Consider the following 13,358-nt stretch of genomic DNA (forward strand, 5'->3'; position numbering starts at 1 on the left):
TCTGTGGGCCAACACTCTAACCACTAAGCCAAACCGGGTAGGGCCAGGTTGCCGGTTTGATACACAGTCAGAACACAGATCCCGTCAGGTTGATGTTTCTCTCTCAAAAAAAAAAAAAAAAGAAAAGAAAAAGAAAAAGAAAAAGAAAGAAACCAGACACTAAAAGACAAATGTATTATTCTACTTACATGAGATACCTAGAATAGGCAAATTCATAGACATAGAATAGAGGTGGGAGGAGGAATGGGCACAGTGGTGATGGGTATACAACATTGTGAGTGTAGTTCATGCCACTGAATTAGCCACTTAAAATGGTTAAAGTAGTAACTTTTATGTATATTTTACCATAATAAAAAGACTTAAAAACCAGATACCAAAGAGTACATACTATTTGATTCCACTTACACAAAGCACAGAAACAGTGAAAACTAATCTGTGATTACTCTTTCTAAGTTAGTGGCTGGAAAAAGACAGGAAAAGGAGTTATGAGTCATTTTGTATTTCTTGATCCAAATGCTAGTTTCACCTGTGTGTTCTGTTGGCGAAAATCACCGAGCTCGTCTGCATTATTTATACTTCAGTCAACAGTTTACCAGAAAACAACAAAAACCCCAGCACTTCTTTAGAAAAAAATTTAATTGCAAAAATCTGGATAAGTTCTTGGAAGCTGAACCTTTTCTTGGGCTCCCGCTTTTCTTGTATTCTAAACCTGCGCTGAATCTGTGCCTTCTTTGAAACGCTCTCCTGCATTATACCTAAGTCCCACACTACCCGGGGCCGCATTCTCGGAGCATCTGATGGTGACTAAATTGTCTCCCAGTTTGTCTCCCGACTAGCCCTGACTTCTTGGAGCTCAGAAAGATCAGACCTTACTGATCTCGCTAACTCGAAGCAGTAATAAATCCTGTCAGACAGGGAGGCTGGGAGCAAAGCCGGAAGGACAAGATTGGAGAGAGGGAAGCGCTGCTCGGGTTCTGCCCAGCGGTGCCAGACCGCGCAATCTTCCAGACCCGAAACCACGCCCCCTCTCAAGCACCTCCTCCACCTTTCTCCTGACCCCGCCCCTCAGCCCAGGGCTCCTCCGACCCCGCCTACTAGGCGTGTCCCTGACTCCGGAGGGCCTTGATCCCGCCAACAATGACTCCGCCCCTCCTTCCGCTGAGAAGCCTGTCCCTTTTAAAGAACACGTTTACGTCAGCCCGCCTTACGTAGACTTTGCGTCATCAGTGCAAGGCGAGGAGGCGGGACTTCCTGTCTCTGGTTCAAACAGCTTCCGGGAGTATCCGGAAGAGACTGGACCCTGAACAGAATCGGGGGTAGCCAGCCCCTTCCCCGGTTCCTACGGAAAGTTGAGTCCATCAGCCGTCCTGGCGAAGTCAAAACACTTAGTCTGGCCGTTTCAGGTGAGGACCTCTTTCCCTATCCAGGCATAGTACCGGCCCAATTCCCTCTTAATTTCCCATGACTCCCCGCGTACTCAAGCCCCGCCCCCAGCCCCCCGGCCCCGCCCCGAAGTTTGAGGGGTGTGGATGGTTTGTGACCCACTCACCCGAGTCTACCCCTGACCGGCTAGGAGACGTGGGCTTGGGCTCGGCAGCTGGGACCAGCCAACCTTTCAGCCCGGGGGGGGGGGCCCACGGACCCCTCTCCACTGCCGCGAGAATAGGACCGCCCAAACGCGGAGCCTTCGCTTCAGAAAAGGCAGGGGACGCCCCCTTACCGCCCGGTCAGGGTCGCTTACAGGCTGAGGAGAGAGCGAAGGCCTCGGAGGCGGGAGACCTGGGGTCTTGCTGGGCCCCCTGCCCACGAAAGTTCCCTATGTCTGTGCCTTTTTCGCCTCTGTTCGCCAGTTTCCTTTTCTGTAAATTGGGGTTAATAACATTAACCTTCTTACCATCAGGGGTTAGTTGTGGAAGTGATAAATAATTGCTACCATTTATTTGTTGAACAATTGCAACGTACCAGGCACTCTGCTAAGTATTTTGCTTCGATGATTTCCTGTCATCTTTAAAACAGCCCTATGAGGTAGGTACTGTTTTTTGCAGGTCAATAATGGGATCAGTTTTGTTTTTTTTAATCCTCACCTGAGGATGTTTTTATTGATTTTTAGAGGGAGAGGAAGGGAAGGAGAAAGAAACATGGGAGAGAAACATCGATTGGTTGCCTCCCCTACACGCTCTGACAAGGGATGGAACCTGCAGCCCAGGTATGTGCCCTGACTGGGAATCGAACCCACAACCTTTTGGTATATGGGATGATGCTCCAACCAACTGAGCCACCCAGCCAGGGCAGGTAGGTACTGTTTTTAACCCCACTTTACTGTTGAGAAAGCTGAGGTTCTGAGAAAGTTCAAAGTTACAGAGCTAGTAAGAGGCAAGACCAGGATTATAAATTAGTGGTTTTTTCCCCTAACTCCAGGGCCCATGTACTAAATAAGAATGTGGAACCTAGTCAGATGTTGATATGTTCTACAAATTGAGCAACTACTATGACATGCTGAGCACTACAGTACATAGAGAAATACATGTGATCCTTTTTTTTTTTTTTCTTTTTAATTCTCACCTGAGGATATTTTTTTCCATTGCTTTTTCAGAGAGTGGAAAAGAGAGAAAGAGACATCGATTGGTTGCCTCCCGCACGTGCCCTGACCAGGGCCGGGAATTGAGCCTGCAACTGAGGTATGCGCCCTTGGCTGGAATTGAACCCCGGAACCTTCAATCCACAGGCCAGTGCTCTACCCACTGAGCCAAACCGTCTAGGGCAGTACATGTGATCTTTGTATTGCAGGAGTCTAGTACAGAGAGATGGACAGTTAGATGTGTCTAGTGAGTTTTATAGTTGCTGTGAGAATAGTCTCGTAATGATAATCATTAGACTGGATTTGCCCTGGGACAGCTGTGGAAGCAGATTCTCCAAGGGAAAAAGTAGGTACTCTGAGGAGCAAGCAGATCCTTGCCTTTCTAAGAAACTGCTGAGGGAGGACCTACACAGTACAAAGAGAGAGACTGAGATATGTGTTGTTACAGCTGTGTTGGGAATTTCCCAGATCTGTTCCACTCACGTAGTGGTTTTGTAGTCGTGAGCCTATAGTGACCCAGGAGGGTGGTATGTCTGGTGTCTGTCCTACTTTGCTCCCCAGAGCTTGCCAGAAGAGTTTCTTAGGAGGCAGACACAGTGTCTGCTGTATAGTGTCTGCTGATAACCTCTACAGAGCCTTTGGGGTTTTCTGACTCTTTTGTCCTTTTGGGGAGATGACTCTGCTTTGGATGATAAATTTTCTTTGACTCTTGACATCTGGACCTAGATATATGACCATGAGTAAGATAGGGTTTTAAATGAGACAATCTGGCAAGAGTGGTTGCACTGTGCTTCCAAAGGGGCCCCAAAATAAAATATTACAGGCTTTTTGGTCTTTCTGAGGACACCTTGGAGGCTCTTCAAAGAGGCATAGTTGCTTGATGAAGTGATAGAAGTCCTAGAGAAATTCAGGGTTCAAAGAAGCAAATGTTTTCCCCACCTAGCAAAACAGCAATTACAACAGCAGCAAAGCTGTAAGGTTTTCCTGATGATCCATGCTCATTGAGGGGGTTGGATTGTGAGAGGAAGGGTGTGAAACCTGAGAGTTTCACAATAGAGGTAAAGGGTAAGTCCTTAGCTTTAGGTTGGGGGTTCAGAGTTAGGAATATTTGTTTCCCTTTCTACAAGACAACATTTTCTTTCAGGGCTGGGTTAGTTAGAACCTAAACAAACTAGAAACCTGGTTGCAACCCCACAGGCCTTGCTGATGTTATCCCCCTTTGTTCCTGCAGTGTGGACCCCATCAGCAGCCAGGCCATGGAACTCTCTGATGTCACCCTTATTGAGGGTGTGGGCAATGAGGTGACTGTGGTGGTAGGTGTGGTGGTGCTGATTCTAGCCTTGGTCCTTGCTTGGCTCTCTACCTACGTAGCAGACAGCAGTAGTAACCAGCTCCTAGGCACTATCGTGTCAGCTGGCGACACATCCGTCCTCCACCTGGGGCATGTGGACCATCTGGTGGCAGGCCAAGGCACCCCAGAACCAACTGAACTCCCCCATCCATCAGAGAGTAATGATGAGAAGGCTGAAGAGGCTGGAGAAGGTGGGGGAGACTCCACAGGGGAGCCTGGAGCTGGAGGTGGTATTGAGCCCAGCCTTGAGCATCTGCTTGACATCCAAGGCCTGCCCAAAAGACAAGTGGGCCCAGAGAGCAGCAGTCCAGAAGCCCCTCTGAGATCTGAGGATAGCACCTGCCTGCCTCCTACTCCTGGTCTCATCAATGTGCGGCTCAAATTCCTCAATGACACCGAGGAGCTGGCCGTGGCCAGGCCAGAAGATACTGTGGGTACACTAAAGAGGTGAGTGAGCTGGAAAGTGGGAGGCTGTTCTTACCCCATGTCCCTAGCAGGAAAGTGTCTGGTCCAGCCCCTATTAGGAATGGGTAGATTTCTTCGAAACCTATCCTTCAGATTTTACCCCCATTGCCCTGCTTTGTTGGTTCAGGCCTATTTGTCTTCTCATTCCTTGCCCTGTTTTTCCTTTTCTTTCATCCTAACAGTAAATACTTCCCTGGACAAGAGAGCCAGATGAAACTGATCTACCAGGGCCGCCTACTGCAGGACCCAGCCCGCACACTTCGTTCTCTGAACATTACCAACAACTGTGTGATTCACTGCCACCGCTCACCCCCAGGGTCAGCTGTTCCAGGCCCCTCAGCTTCCCTGACCTCCTCAGCCACTGAGCCCCCCAGCCTTCGTGTCAGTGTGGGCAGCCTCATGGTGCCTGTGTTTGTGGTGCTGTTGGGTGTGGTCTGGTACTTCCGGATCAATTACCGCCAGTTCTTCACAGCACCTGCCACTGTCTCCCTGGTTGGGGTCACTGTCTTCTTCAGCTTCCTAGTATTTGGGATGTATGGACGATAAGGACATAGGGAGAAAATGAAAGGCATGGTCTTCCTCCTCTATGGCCTCCCCCCTTTCCTGGCCAGAGCTGGGCCCAAGGGCCTGGGAGGGAGGGATGGGAAGGATATGGTGGGTCCTCTTCCATAGGACAAAGGAGGCAGGTATGGGGCCTCCACATTCACGAGGGTACAGACATCCCCTCTGTGCAAGCACAACTCAGGTAGAAACGAGGATGTCATCTCCCTTCACTTTTAGGGTCCTGAAGTTCAGAGCCACGCTGGTGGCCTAGCTTAGTGGGGAGCCTGGGCTCTGAGGACTTTTTCCTAGCTGTGACCCTAACTCTTCCCATTGTCCTGCATGTTTGTTCCTCAGCATCCAGGGCCACCAGCCAGGACAGCTTAGCATGGCCCCAGCATACTTCTGTAGGGAGCCTGGAGTATCTTTCAATTCCTTAGTGGAATATCCATCTTTTGAGATTAAAATCACACAGGCAGGAATGAAGGTTGTGTCAGCTCGTCCTGTAGGCACCTAGCTGCCTCTCCCTTCTCCCTCTACCCCGTAGCAGGAATAGGGTGTTCTCCATGTTCTGGACAGTTTCCAGTGTTCTCCCTTTTTTCAAAGCACTTTGCTTGTGTTTTTTGTTTTGTTTTTTAATAGTCCTTTATAGAGCTCCATCAGGAAGGGGATTGGGGCACAAAGCCAAGCCCCCAGCATTGGGAGAGGCCAGGCCACAGCTGCTGCTACTACCCTAGGCCTAAGGCTGTAAGCAAGAAACAGCTCTGGCTCTCAGCCAGTGACTACACTGCCCAGCTCCAAGGAGTAGCTCTGAGTATGGAGTACTGTGCCCCAGGCCCTTGTCTCGGGCTCTTGGATGGAGGGTCAGTGTCTGTGACTGAATAAAGTTCCATTTTGTGGCTGTGGAGCCTCCTTCTGTGACATTAAGAGAATGGCTTTGCTGTGCCCCCAGCAACATGGTAATGAGGGTGGGTAGGCCGGGCTACCAACGGGAGATGCAGTTTATTTACACCAGCAGCCATGGGGGCAGGGGAAATACACAGCGTTTACAAAGTTAGCTACCTGTACAAGATGGATTACATATGCAAAAATAAAAATCTCAAGACCACAGGACAGCGTGAGCCCCCACCCCCCTCCCCCAATGACCCCAGCATGCGGTAATGCCAGGCGGGTGGCCCCTGGGCATGCGGGGGGGAGTGATGCATGGAAGGAAAAGCCACCGGCCATGGAAATTAGTACAGAACCCCCCCACACACACTCAGACACATGATAGGGTACAGGGTGGACGACACCTAGCCAGGGTGGGAAGGATGGGAATTGAAACCCACACAGCCTGCTGTTAGAGGGAGGGAAGTGGGGAGCTCTTAGCCCCTGTTCAACTACATGGTAGGGGGCATACTCTCCTGGGAAGGAAAGGGATTTGTTCTCTCAGGGTCCCTGTTGGACCAAGCCCATCTCTTACCCAGCTTGGGCAGGGGGCTCTGCCCTGAGGGCCGGCTAAGGAACAATGGGGAAGTGGATGTGGACAAACCAGTTCCCAAACTACTTCCCACTTCTCTCTCCTCCAACCAGAAGGGGGGAATGGGAGAGGCCAGAGGGAAAAGGGTACATTAGGGCCTGAACTACACAGCTGCCTCTCAGAAGGGAGAATGGCCCCTGGCCCTCCTCCCTTCACCTTCAACCTACTTCCAGGACGTCATTTGGAAGCAGGCTGGAGGCTGGCTGAAATCCTCCTTTACCTCTGGCTTCCCCTTAGAGGGAGAAGACTGTGGGTCAAGAACAGAGGAGCCCAGGCCCCAGGATTTATTCTAACTCCTGACAAAATTTGTTTGGCTTTTTAAAAAATAATCACAATTCTTGGGTTAAAAACCAATTTGTAACCAGGCATCACTCATAAGTAGAACCACCCCAGGGGGAGGTTGGGGTTCCAGACAGGGTACTACAACCCCATCTATGTTGCTCCCTTAACCCTCTAGGATCCCTAACCCAAATCAGTCCAACAAGTCCTGGGTACTAGCTACCCAATGTGGGATAACTCCTCCTGGGAGGAGGGCAGGGGACACATCCAGCAAATGCCAGAGAACTTGGCTTAGGGTCAACTCCACCCGTGTCAGTCAGCTCTACTCCCAGCCCAGACTGCATTCCTCCAGCTCAGCTCCTGGGAGTGATAGTGTCCGTATGGAGGTGGGATGGTACATCTCTTCAGGATGTAGACCAGGCAGGTGGGCACACTGGCATGGCAGTCCACAGAGGGGCAATGCCTAGACATGATACCCCTTCCCCTCCACTGATAACCCAGAGCACAGAGACTACCCTTCCCACCCCACTCCTAGCAAAGGGGAAGAGGTAAAAAAACAGGATTTTCCTCAGAGCCCCAAACCACAAGTACAGAATAAATAACTTAAAAGCGGCTAAGGAAGGGGAAACAGGGCAGGCTTTGGAGGCAGGAGCATTGAGAAGAACTGAAGCTGGTCAAGGTGAAAGAGGGGGGTGGCAAGCAGCAGTTGGGAACATGGGCTGCCCTGGAAGGCCAGTGGGGCAGGGTAGGCAGGAGGAACATGGGGCCACCCCAGGAGGGTGAGGCTGAGCCCCTTCCTGGGGCAGGGAATGAGGTAAGAAAACATTTCAAATAAAGCAGCACCGTTCCCTCACACCTTGGGGCCCCACTCCTCACCAGCCCTGGGTCAGGGAGAAAAGGTAGGGGGAGTCTTTTTGATACACAGCTCCCTTTTCCTACCCTCCCCCGTGCCCATTCTTTGAAGCTGTAGAGGCTGGAGGCCCTTTCCTGGCACCCAACAACAAAAGGACAGCTCCTGCTGCTGAGGAGGCCCATGGGGACTGAGGGAAAAGGGCTGCCCCTCTGAGGGGCAGGGAAGGCGGCGGCAGTTCTGGACGCCTACCTCAGCAGACAGCTCACTGTGCCTGCCTACCCCTGGGATTTGGGGCATTTGATAGGATTCTGCACACAGACAGGACACACCCAGCCCTGCCCCTCAGCTCCAAGCACCGGACCCATTCACATTGCTGAGGGCAGCTGGGGGAGGGCCCCTCCAGGCTCAGCTTCGAACCCATAGCCTCCCAGGTAGCCACGATGCTCCTTGGCAGGGCTTAGTCCAGTTCCTGGGGTGGGGGGCAGGCAGTGCCCTGGCAGAGTGCCCAGGTCAGGCCCCTGGCCTAGCTGGACATCCAGTAACTCACAGAATAAATATGAAAACCGCCTCCCCACCAAACTTATGTCCAAGGCATAACATGTCCAGGTCTGAGTCCTGCATGCCAAGGGGTTGTACTCCATCGCAGAGGACCCTGACACCCCCCAGGGGCACATAATTGGATCCTCTGCCTGCCTGGCCCACCAAGCTTCCCAAGCCCAGGCCCCCAGCAGCCGTCCATTTGCCAGGCTATGCCACCTGGGTGGGGGTCGGGAGAGAGGGCTCTGCTTAGCCAAAGGCTATCCCTTGCACCCAAGTCAGTTGATGTCATCATAGATGCTGGGCGTAGGGGGTGCCGGTGGCTTTGGCTTTTTCTTCTTGTTAGAGCCCAGGCCGGAGGCAGTCCCTACCAGGCTCAGATGGGATTTCTTTTTCTTGGTTTTCCGTGACTCGGAGCTGTTGGTACCTAAACAGAAAGAGGCACAAGGGATGAGGGCAAGGTGCGGTAGGAGAACAAAAGGTGCCCCCACTCCTCTGCTCTGGGCCCAGCTGGATCACCTACCTAGACCCCATCCCTGATTCTCACTCGTCTTGGAGGAGCCTGAATCAGAGGGTGAGAGATCAGAGGAGCCATCCCACTGAAGCCGGCTGATCAGGGTCTGGCTGTCAGTCATGTCAAAGCTGTCATTATCCAGGGAACTCTCAACCTCTGGCAGGACGCTGGAAAGGAGATGGGCCAGAGAAGGGCTTTACAAATACCAATCATCATCCTAACCTTTCACAACCTACCACCCTTCTTGGAGGGTCACTTACGCGGAGGGTCCGAGGAAGTAAATCCGCACGGCTCGCCGCTGCTCATCCGTGTGCTGGGGGCAGCGCAGGGACCTGGTGGGGAGAGAATGATCAGACTCTGACAAGGCAGGAAGGGCCTAAGGAACTCAGGTGAAGCCCCTTCCCTCAGCAGAGGCGGGAGGGATGGACAACAATAGGGAAGGGATGAACGGAGAACAGCCAGATTGTAGCCTAAGGCCTGACCATTAGAGGAAGGGAGGGGAAGGGTGAGAGTCCCATTGCTCAAGTCCAGGAGTACTCCCGACCCATGCCCAGGGGTGAGTGTGCAGGAGGGCCCCCTGGGCCCCTTTCTCGGTTCTGAGCTCACCTTGTGCACATCTTCTTGGTGTGTTCAGAAATCACCCCACATCGCTGGAAGAGGAATATAAGCTGAAAGGAGGGATGGAGGGGAACCTACTCTAGACATTAGGTGTTTTCTTCTGTATAAATGCTAGATTGCACAAACAGAAATGGCCCCAAGGTGTCCAGAGCAGACAGTCCCAGACCACCATTGGCCAGGAAACCTAATTCCAAAGAGAGAACTATATGGCCCTGATTGCTGTCCCCAGTCTCCTCCAGGGCCCTGACGACTTCCTGTGGCTTCAGCCCACTCCTAAAGGCCTCCCGTCCCCCGGTCCCTTACCGTGGTGAGCAGGCTACGCAGCTCCTCAGGTCCCAGGGTCTCATAGCTGATCCCAGTTGAGCTGTTATACTGGGGGAGAACCAGAGGTACAAGTTAGGGAAGGAGAAGCCAAAGAAAGGAGGGTGGGGATGGGGTGGAGAACCAGATCCTCTCAACCCTTTCTAAGTGAGGAGGCCTTAAGATATCCCAGCCAGTTTTTCAATGATGCCTTCCATCTCACCTGCACATGGTGAGGGGCTAGGGCCCAGAAAGAACATAAATATGCAAGATCTAAATACCACATCGAGTACTTCTGGCTGTCAGCATTCTGATCCCTACTTGTCTAAATCCTGCCCAACCCACAACAGGGAAAATCAGAAGGAACCTAAGGACAGCCCTGCTCACTCACCTTAAAAGGATCCGAATTGCTAAGTTCCCCTGAAGAAGAAAAAAGAAGGGGAAGGGTGTTTGATGCAGAGGTACAGACAGAGAACCCTGAAAATAACCAGAAAGGAAGTGGGGGTGACAGAAGGATCACAGGCCCTCCCTCGATATCCCCGTCTTCCAAGCCTCCCACCTCCACCCTCCAGCAATGAGTCCCAGAAAACAGAGCTAGAATCACTAATGTTATTCCAGCCCCACTTACCATTTTTGTGTTTTAAAGACTTGGATCTTCGAGGGGAATTGGGGTTCTGGAATGGGAGATACCATAGCTTTGGGGAAAGGGTAACGATAAGGGGGAGCCGAGAACCCAGGGAAGGAAAAAAGATTTGACAAAGAAACATCCTCAAATTCCTTCTCTTTCTACCCATATCCACTCCCATCCTCCCAAGGCCTCTGCTGCCCTCCTGCCCACCACAGATACCCTTATCCCAGAACCCAGAGGCACCCAATGACCTCAGACTTGAGTCAAGACACCCGAGGACTCCCTGCCCAAAGGGGAGGGTATCTGTCCTTCGCCCAAATTTCCCTCATGCTTGCCCCGGCTCTCACCTTGTCTGATTTTCTCTTCTTGGCTGTGTAGGACAAAAGGATAAAGGGCAGGGTCACTTTAAGTTCCCAATCTAAGGGCACCGAAAGAAAAGTACAAAACTATGTTCTCCACCCTCGTTCAAAGTAACAACTTGCAATCGTTACATACCCAATACCCACTGGCCCACCTCACCCCAGTGTCCCCCAGGTTTCCCCAGGTCCCCAAACACCTTTCTTCTCTGAGCCATAGGACCAGTCGTTGTCATTGATGTCGTCATTATCTTCTTGGTCACTCTCAGACTTGTTCATACTGTTGCTATTGGCAATCCTGACAAGAGTAAGAAAGAGAAAGGGCCAACGCTGCCACCTCTCTCTTGTCCCCATAGAGTAGAAAATCTGGGGCCAAGCACAATCCACCCTCAGTACCCTATAAATGCCTACAGAGGACTACAACATGTTACAAGATGCAAAAGATGAGCAGCTCTGATGTTAGCAGGGGGAAAAGCCTTACCGGCGGTTGGCGATTCGGCTGCTGTTCCGACCCATTCCTAGGCACTTCTCCAGATGGGGAGCAAAACGGGAAGCGGCAATGCTGCGACTGCAATTGGGGCAAACACACTCCTTGCTCTTCCACTGGTTGAAAACCTGTCCAAAGATGTCCAACCCCGGCTGGTCCACGATCTCTGGGGACAGGAGAGGCGTGGCGATAAGGGCAGGAAGGAGACCCTCACCTCATTCCCACCCATGGCCTCTTCCAACTCCCTGCCTAAGCTCACAGGAGCTCCAGGCTCTACATGTGATGTGATTTCCAGAGGAGGAACCTCCAAGCACTACTAGGGCAGGGCTAGACTGCTCTCCTTCAACCCTGAAGCTCACCAAAATCCTTCATGCTATCAGGATCCGTGTCGTCCAGGAAGAAGTAGCCACACTTGACAGCCCGGTGTACCTCAAAGCAGAATCCCAAACAAGAATCCTCGACCAGGTCAGCGTATATCTCCTGAGCGATGGCCTGGGTGTAGGGGAGAACATCCATAGTCACAAGAGTCACGGCCCCGTGGACTGAAAGCAACTCTCACCAACCAAATCTCCTGCCAATTGACCCTGGCCAAAAATAATGCTTTCTTTGCCATTTCCCCCATCTTGACTTTGCCTTCTTTCTTCTTCTGGATCCTTGGGCCTTTTCAGCTGGCCCTACTCCCTTTAAGGAACAAGGCTGACTACCCAAATTCCTCTTTGGTGTGGATGCCAGATACGACGACATAGAGACATCAAGAGAAAGAACTAGAGGCACACGTGGGGGAGCCCTCACCTCTAGTTTGCTGTTATCCAGGCCAGACAAAGACATTTCCTCCATTTTCATTTGTAAACTCTTGTGGAGACGGCGCTCTGACTGCTCATAGCACAGCGGGCGGCAACACGGCTGCACACATGGGGGTGGGGGTGTTGGTATGAGTCCAAGGCACCTCTAAACATTATCACCTCCCCTCCATACCTCACTACCCAGAGCTTAATCCTGACATCAGAATATACCCCTCCCTAAGGCCTAGGCTCACTAAGTCTGGATGGTCCTTCAGGGCCTGAAACCCAAAGATGGCCTAGTCTTTCCCAGGCCTTAACTCAGGTCCTGGACTCTACTGCCAATCAGAGTCTGGGTCTATAGGAGGCAGCAGTTCACCCCAGGTCCCCAAAACTCAAACCCCTCTTTGATACCCATGGTGCAATGCAGCAGGGGGAGGAGAAGGAACTCCAAGGCCCCATAGGGTGTGGCAAAGAACTGCACAGACTCCTAAATACAGCCCCCCCTGCCCTAGGCTCTCCTCAGAGTCACCTCTGCTTTCAGCCAGGATGTCCACTTGGGGGGGTACTGCTACCAGAAGTAGAAATGGCCCTAAGACCCTACAACCTTCACCCCACTGTCTTCCCTTGTAATAGGCCTGCCACTACAGGAGGGGAGCAGAGCCCACGAAACCTAGAGCTAAAGGGACATTTCTAGTCACCATGAGCAAGTGGGGGTAGAGCCCGGTGGGATGGCATGCCAGGAGTGGGCACTCCCCTTACCTGTGCTTCTTTTAGATAACCACCCTCCCTCCCTCAGGACCTGCCCGGAAGTCTCTCCAAGAGCTCCAAAGTCCAGGAATCCCCACCAAAGGATTTAGAAACAGTGCCCACAGTCCGGGGCCCCTCTGAACGGTGGGTACGAGTTTAAGGAGCAGCCGGCCTAGAGTGAGGTGGGGACTGACAAATGAGCCAGGGGCACTGGGGGGGGTAGGAGGCCGGGCCTCGGCTCTTCCCCCGTCCCTGCGGCACTGCTGCTGCATCATACCGACTGGGGGGAGGAGAGTCGAGCCGCCGGAGGCCGGCGCCGGTCCGGGACAGACCGACCCCTAGAGAGTGGGCAAGTGGGACGCGTCCCGGCCCCTCTTCTACCCCACCCGCCGACAGCCCCGGACGGCCCGGGAGAGGAGTCCGGGAGGGTGTCTCTATTGTCCCGGGGGCTGGGGCCTGGCTCCCTAACAAAGGCCCCGCGCCCCCTCCCCGGCTGGCCCTGCCCCGCCCAGGGGGGACCCAGACAGGGGGAGAGCAGGGGCCCCCGGCCGGGCCGGGAAGCCGGGGGAAGCCGGGCGTTTCCGCGTCGGCCTGGGGGGGAGGGGAAGGGGCGCTGACCCAGACCTGGGGGGGAGGGGGCCCAAGCCCCGCCTCGGGCCCCGCCCCCCGCCCCCCGCAGGCCCCTCCCCCGTCCGTCTCCGTCCCGTACTCACCCCGCCCGGGGGGCCGCGCCGGGGCCCGGCGGCCTCTCAGGGCCGCGTCCTCCGGCGGCGGCGGCGACGGCGGCTGCTCCGGAGCCCCATG

The 13,358-nt window shown here is 53.2% G+C and overlaps 2 protein-coding genes across 12 annotated transcripts; one reads left to right on the top strand and one right to left on the bottom strand.

Moving 5' to 3' along the window:
* The first annotated feature begins 1,275 nt into the window (after positions 1–1,275).
* TMUB2 (transmembrane and ubiquitin like domain containing 2) lies at positions 1,276–5,855 on the top strand. Of its 8 annotated transcripts, none has more exons than XM_081162865.1 (5): positions 1,282–1,403; positions 1,901–2,025; positions 2,594–2,678; positions 3,810–4,376; positions 4,577–5,855. In XM_081162865.1, the coding sequence occupies exons 4-5, from the start codon at positions 3,835–3,837 to the stop codon at positions 4,938–4,940; spliced, it is 906 nt and encodes a 301-aa protein (XP_081018991.1). In that variant the 5' UTR covers positions 1,282–1,403; positions 1,901–2,025; positions 2,594–2,678; positions 3,810–3,834; the 3' UTR covers positions 4,941–5,855. The 8 variants fall into 8 exon arrangements, with proteins under 8 accessions (XP_081018990.1, XP_081018991.1, XP_081018992.1 ...); XM_081162867.1 differs by having other exon boundaries at positions 1,290–1,403; positions 1,966–2,025; XM_081162866.1 differs by lacking the exon at positions 1,901–2,025.
* A 62-nt stretch (positions 5,856–5,917) lies between these two features.
* On the bottom strand, positions 5,918–13,358 carry ATXN7L3 (ataxin 7 like 3). 4 transcript variants are annotated; one of them, XM_081162875.1, is made up of 13 exons: positions 13,268–13,358; positions 11,818–11,928; positions 11,385–11,517; positions 11,020–11,191; positions 10,739–10,836; positions 10,530–10,552; positions 10,183–10,228; positions 9,946–9,974; positions 9,558–9,626; positions 9,243–9,286; positions 8,897–8,968; positions 8,646–8,803; positions 5,918–8,549 (listed from the first exon to the last, which is right to left on the bottom strand). In XM_081162875.1, the coding sequence occupies exons 2-13, from the start codon at positions 11,866–11,868 to the stop codon at positions 8,401–8,403; spliced, it is 1,044 nt and encodes a 347-aa protein (XP_081019001.1). In that variant the 5' UTR covers positions 11,869–11,928; positions 13,268–13,358; the 3' UTR covers positions 5,918–8,400. The 4 variants fall into 4 exon arrangements, with proteins under 4 accessions (XP_081019001.1, XP_081018998.1, XP_081019000.1 ...); XM_081162872.1 differs by having other exon boundaries at positions 10,183–10,249; XM_081162874.1 differs by lacking the exon at positions 13,268–13,358 and adding an exon at positions 12,567–12,585 and having other exon boundaries at positions 10,183–10,249.

Source organism: Miniopterus schreibersii (genome assembly GCF_964146895.1).
Source record: "Miniopterus schreibersii genome assembly, chromosome: 16".
NCBI classification, from domain to species: Eukaryota; Metazoa; Chordata; class Mammalia; order Chiroptera; family Miniopteridae; genus Miniopterus; species Miniopterus schreibersii.